Genomic DNA, 5343 nt, shown 5'->3' on the forward strand with positions numbered 1-5343 from the left:
TTTTTTTTAATTTTTTTTTTTTTTTTTTTTTTTTTTTTTTTTATTTTTTTTTTTTTTTTTTTTTGGTTTTTTTGATAATTTTTTTTTTTTGTTTTTGGGATTTATACAGTTGTTAAATACACTGCTATCTAGTGCACTTAATGTTCTATTTTAAAAAGTCTAAGATTTATTATAGTATGACAACATAATAATCTTTACATCCAAATTATATATAGTTTCAATAAAATATAATAGTTTTATGCATGTGAAAATTTAAATTTTCATTCTATTAAAAAATCTTTATTTAATGAAATTAAAATATATAAGCAAATATAAAACAGATCAATTAATGTAATACATTTATTTTTATAAATATATAATGTGAAGTTCAGTAGTAGCTTATCTATATTATTATTATATTTACATTATAATCAAACATGAACTACACCTAACAAATAAAAATAAAAATAAAAATATATACTAATTCAAATTGCTGTATTTTTTATAGGATCCTATACCTATAAAGAGTAAAAAAAATAAATAAATAAAAAGTAAACAACCAAATGAAATAAGAATTTAAAAGAAAATTAACGTAGAAAATTCCCATTTTATTTATATTGTTTCTCATATTTAACTATAAATATATAAGAAAATTAAAATTTTTTTTCTTTTTTACATATTTTTTATTTAACGTTAGTAATAACCTATTAAGACATATTAAGTTTTTTCAATTATATAAAAAGATAGGAAAAAATTAGCTTATTAAATGTAAGATAAGAGTATTCATTTTTATATTTAAAAATTAAAAATAAAATTTATAATAAATATTTAAGAAGTTTCATTCATATTTAATAATTTAGGAACATAATATATATGGTTCTGTTTGGAATTTTGCCTTTATGGCCTTAAATATTTTATTAAATAATATGAAAAAAAAAAAAAATTTATTCAAATATTTTACATAATTAGAAAATAATAATAGTAATATATGAAATATTTTGATAAATTTGTAAAAAAGTTTTTCCCTTTCAAATTTATTAAAAAAAATTGTATAAAATGAAAAATATATTTTGTATTTTTTTATATATAAATTCCCTTTTTATTTTTTACAATTTTGTTAATATTATTTGTAATATAGTGTAATTAAAGATATTTATATAATTGACATGTTATGAGAAGAATTATCGGCTATAGTTTTACCACACAAGTGACATTTTCCTAACTTATAAGAACTAAAAAAAAAGAAGTGAAGATATAAATATATTTATTATTTTTAATGTATTATTAATGAAAAATAATATTATAAAAGAATTAAATTGAAATTAAAAAAAAAAGAAACATATATATATTATAAAATTTTCATTATTCCTACCATATTGAACAATATTTCCCATCATAATGTAGTTGACTATTGCATTTTTTGCATTTGCTACTGTTTGGGTTAAATCTTTGAAAAAAAAGAAAAAAATAATGTCGTTTTAGTTTTTTATATTAAAATCATAACATAAAAAATATATTTTTTAACTTTTTTAAAAAAATACTTTTGTTTATTATTGTGGTATTCCAGCAATTTATTTACTCCAATAGATCTATTTGAGCCTAAAAGTTGAAAAATTTTTTAAATTTTTGACGAAAAACTATTATTATATTTTTAAATTTAAATAAAAATATTTTACTTTAAAAAAATTATTTTTAATAGTTTAAGAAAATATAAATTAATACATTTTTTAAAAATGTATAACAGTTAAAAAGTTAATTCAAAGAAATGTAGAAAATATATCTATAATAAATAGTGAAATTATTTATTTATTACTGTTATTTATATCAGGGGTAGGTAATTTTTTTAATTTTTTTTCACACTTTTCACAAGGCATTTTTACTTCTTTATTATATTATGAATTTTTTTTTATAATCATTTTATAAAATTTTTTTATTATTACAAATTTAACGATAGTCAAATTTTTTTTTTTTTTAATTTTAATAGTTGAAAATCATTTTTTTTTTTTTTTTTTTTTTGTATATATATATATATATATATGATTAAAATAAATTTTAACAAATTATGAAAAATACATTAATGTTTTATACAAGTTAAATATATAAATACATAGAAAATTTATGAAAATTGTTAAATATTTATTTTTATTGTATTATTCTTCAAATTCTATAATTTTTACTAAAAAATAAAAAGGAAAAATGTAAATAATTCAATAAAAAATTATATACTGAAAATTAAACAAATAAATTTATATTCTAGAAAAAAAATTTTTTAATCGGAAAGATAGATTAATCGAACAAAGGATTATATTGTACCTAAGAAAAAAATATATAGAGGAATATATTGTTAAAATAATTATATAATTGTAGGATACAGAATGTTACAAATCAAAAAAAAAAAATAAAGTATGCAAATGATGAAAGTATAAAAAAAAATCAAACAATATAATTATCAAGTTCATATTTTGTTTAAAACATATATGAATAATATGGAAAAACAATTATATATAAGAAAATGTATAACATGAAAAAATATCATTTAAAAAAAACAAAGTTAAGTAATTACTTTTTTCTTCATAGGCTCTTTTTCAAATAAATGTTTTCCTTTTGAATCAGCTACATAAAAAAAAAAAAAAAAGATATTTTTCTAATGTGAAAATACACGTAAAAAGTATAAATATATTTAAATATACACTTAAATATGAAATAATATATATTTTTTAATAAAATAAAAAGAAACTTAAATTCTGAAGAAAAATCATTATAATTACAAAAAAAATAAATTTATATAAATATTTATTTTTTTTATATATATTTAATTACAATTGATATGTGTTTGCTGATTATATGATAAGCCATTATTTAATTTTTGATTTAACATGCTATTCTGCTTCATTATACTTGAATTTAATGAATTTGTTGAAGTATTTTGATTTTGATTTACAAGATTACGCTTGCTGATTAAAAAAGAAATACATAATAATAAATATGTAAAAATAAAAAAATAAAAAAAAATTGATATTTTTTTTTTAAAAAAGGAATTATATATTAATGTACAATTATTTTAACCTTAAAGACGAAGTATCATTTATATTATGCATAATATTTTGAGAAGTATTCATATTTTGTTTAAAGTGTTGATTATGCATATTAAGTGAATATTGAGCATTATTACTTTTTAAACTTTTTTGAAAATCTATTAAGTCTTGTTCATAATTAGCGTCAAATAAATCCAAATTAATAGAAGTAATATTGGGATCTTTTAATAGAACTTGGTTAGCTTTTTTTAATATTTCTAATTGTTTATTTAAAACTTCTCTTTCCTTTACTACATTAGGTGGTTCATTTAATAATTCATATAATTTCTGCTCACTATTTAAATCTGAGTATAATTCAAATTGCATTTTTTCTTGTAATTTTCTTATTAAAAAGTAACCAATAATCTTAGGTACGCTATCTCTAACATTTCTTAAAACAATATTAAAATAACAATCTAATCTACGTCTAATCTCCTGAATAAATTGTGAATTATATCTTGTTTTTTTTTTTTCTTTTGAATTCCAAATATTCATAACTGATTTCTGTGCACTATTAACAAATTTAGCAGCTTTTCCAGTAATGTATTCTTGATCATTTATAATATTTGGGAAATATTTGTTTTGTACATTATCAGCATTAGAATTAGGTATGTTAGATTGCTGTTTTTGTTTTTGTTGTTTTTGTTGATTATAATCTTGATTTACATTTTCATTTTGATCTTCATCAGTAGCGTTAATAATACTACCATGTTCTATCAAATAAGAAACATCATTAGTAAATAAATAATTTGTTTCTGCTTCAATAAAATTCTCTAAAATATTTTGTGTATTTTCTTTTTCTCTAAGTAAAATGTTTTGGGATAATTCTAATACTTGTTCAGATAACTTAGGAAATCTATTCAAAACACGATTAGCTATTTTTTGAGATAAAATTTCTAGTGTTTGACTAACTTTATCTAAGCAATCTAATACAGGTGCATTAATTTTTTTTAAGTGTGGCAAAATTAAAAATTCGAAAGTATCAGGAGAAGGAAATCCAGGTAAACTATCTCCTTCATGCAAACAAATAGCATCATCAATATCGTTATCAGTTAATTCACTAGTGACATTTTTTCCAACATATTCATCTAAAAATTCATTAAAAATACTTCTAACCTTAAGTCCACATATAATATCATTATTTTCAATAAAAACTTGTAATCTTTTATCATATTTTCCTTTTAAGGTATTCTTAAAAATTTCACAATAATCACTAATCATAGACCACAATATTTGTGTTTTTTTGGTTGCATCAATAGGTACATTGTTTCCTAATTCGTATAATTTATCATTTATTAATCTCATTTTATCATTGATTTCTACTTTTATATCAGGTAAGAAGTTTTTTATATGTCTTAATAATACCTTAGTTAATTTATCAGTGAGTGAATTGGTTCCATATAAGGAAGGAGGTAATTTTTTATATACAGGATGATTTTGAAAGAATTCTAATTCATCTTTTAAAGATTCAGTTATGCTTTTTCCCTTTTTTATATCTTCTGTTGATCTATTTATTACACCTGTATATCCTAATCTTAGATTTATTTCATCATTCAACAACATTTTACTGGCATCAACTCCTTTATCCATTAAATCTATCTTTGTAATAACACCAATTGTTCTCAATCCTTTTGGATCTACTTTTCTTGCAATTTGAAGAGCATCACTAGTTGACATATCAGCATTAGCTGGTAAAACAGCCAAAATAATTGTTCTCGGATCTTTAACATACCTAAATGCCATTTCTCTTGTTAATCTTTCAATATCATCAGTTTGATCGGAATTTTTCAATGGTACTCTAGTAATACCAGGTAAATCAATTAAAGATAAATCAGGACATTTTACAGAATAAATATTTAGTACTATTGGTTCGTCAATTATACCTTTGTTTTTTCCTGCTAATTCATCAGTTAACCTATTTATTTGATCTCTTACTTCATTAAAATCAACATATCTTTTATTTTTATCATTTTCAAACACTGCCCAATGTTTAATTTCACTATTTTCACTAATATGAATTAATCGAAACTCAATGGGTCTTCTTGTTACAATACCTTCTCCTCTTGGTAAGAAATCTAAACCAACAATGGATTCTAAAACGCTACTTTTTCCACTACTTTGCGTTCCAACGACACAAATTCGTGGTAAATTTATATATTTTTGTAATCCTATGTCTCTTAGTTCATCAATTATGTTAATTAATTTACGTAAATTATTATACATAGAAGACTCCATTTAAAAAAAAAAAAAAAAAAAAAAAAAAAATAATAATTTATATAAAAAAAAAAAA

At 19.3% G+C, this 5343-nt stretch overlaps 2 protein-coding genes across 2 annotated transcripts; both read right to left on the reverse strand.

The window, feature by feature from the left end:
• Positions 1-1132: 1132 nt before the first annotated feature.
• Positions 1133-1853, reverse strand: CRIPT (cysteine-rich PDZ-binding protein, putative; the record flags this gene model as incomplete). The annotated part of the gene is made up of 4 exons (XM_028672791.1): positions 1133-1211; positions 1352-1426; positions 1521-1578; positions 1793-1853. 4 exons carry the CDS (start codon positions 1851-1853, stop codon positions 1133-1135), a joined length of 273 nt encoding a protein of 90 aa, XP_028529308.1.
• Positions 1854-2265: 412 nt separating this feature from the next.
• DYN1 (dynamin-like protein, putative) lies at positions 2266-5276 on the reverse strand (the record flags this gene model as incomplete). The annotated part of the gene is made up of 4 exons (XM_028672792.1): positions 2266-2292; positions 2543-2592; positions 2800-2933; positions 3046-5276. The coding sequence occupies 4 exons, from the start codon at positions 5274-5276 to the stop codon at positions 2266-2268; spliced, it is 2442 nt and encodes an 813-aa protein (XP_028529309.1).
• Positions 5277-5343: the final 67 nt, after the last annotated feature.

The sequence above is a fragment of the Plasmodium gallinaceum genome, assembly GCF_900005855.1.
Source record: "Plasmodium gallinaceum strain 8A genome assembly, contig: PGAL8A_v1_98, whole genome shotgun sequence".
NCBI classification, from domain to species: domain Eukaryota; phylum Apicomplexa; class Aconoidasida; order Haemosporida; family Plasmodiidae; genus Plasmodium; species Plasmodium gallinaceum.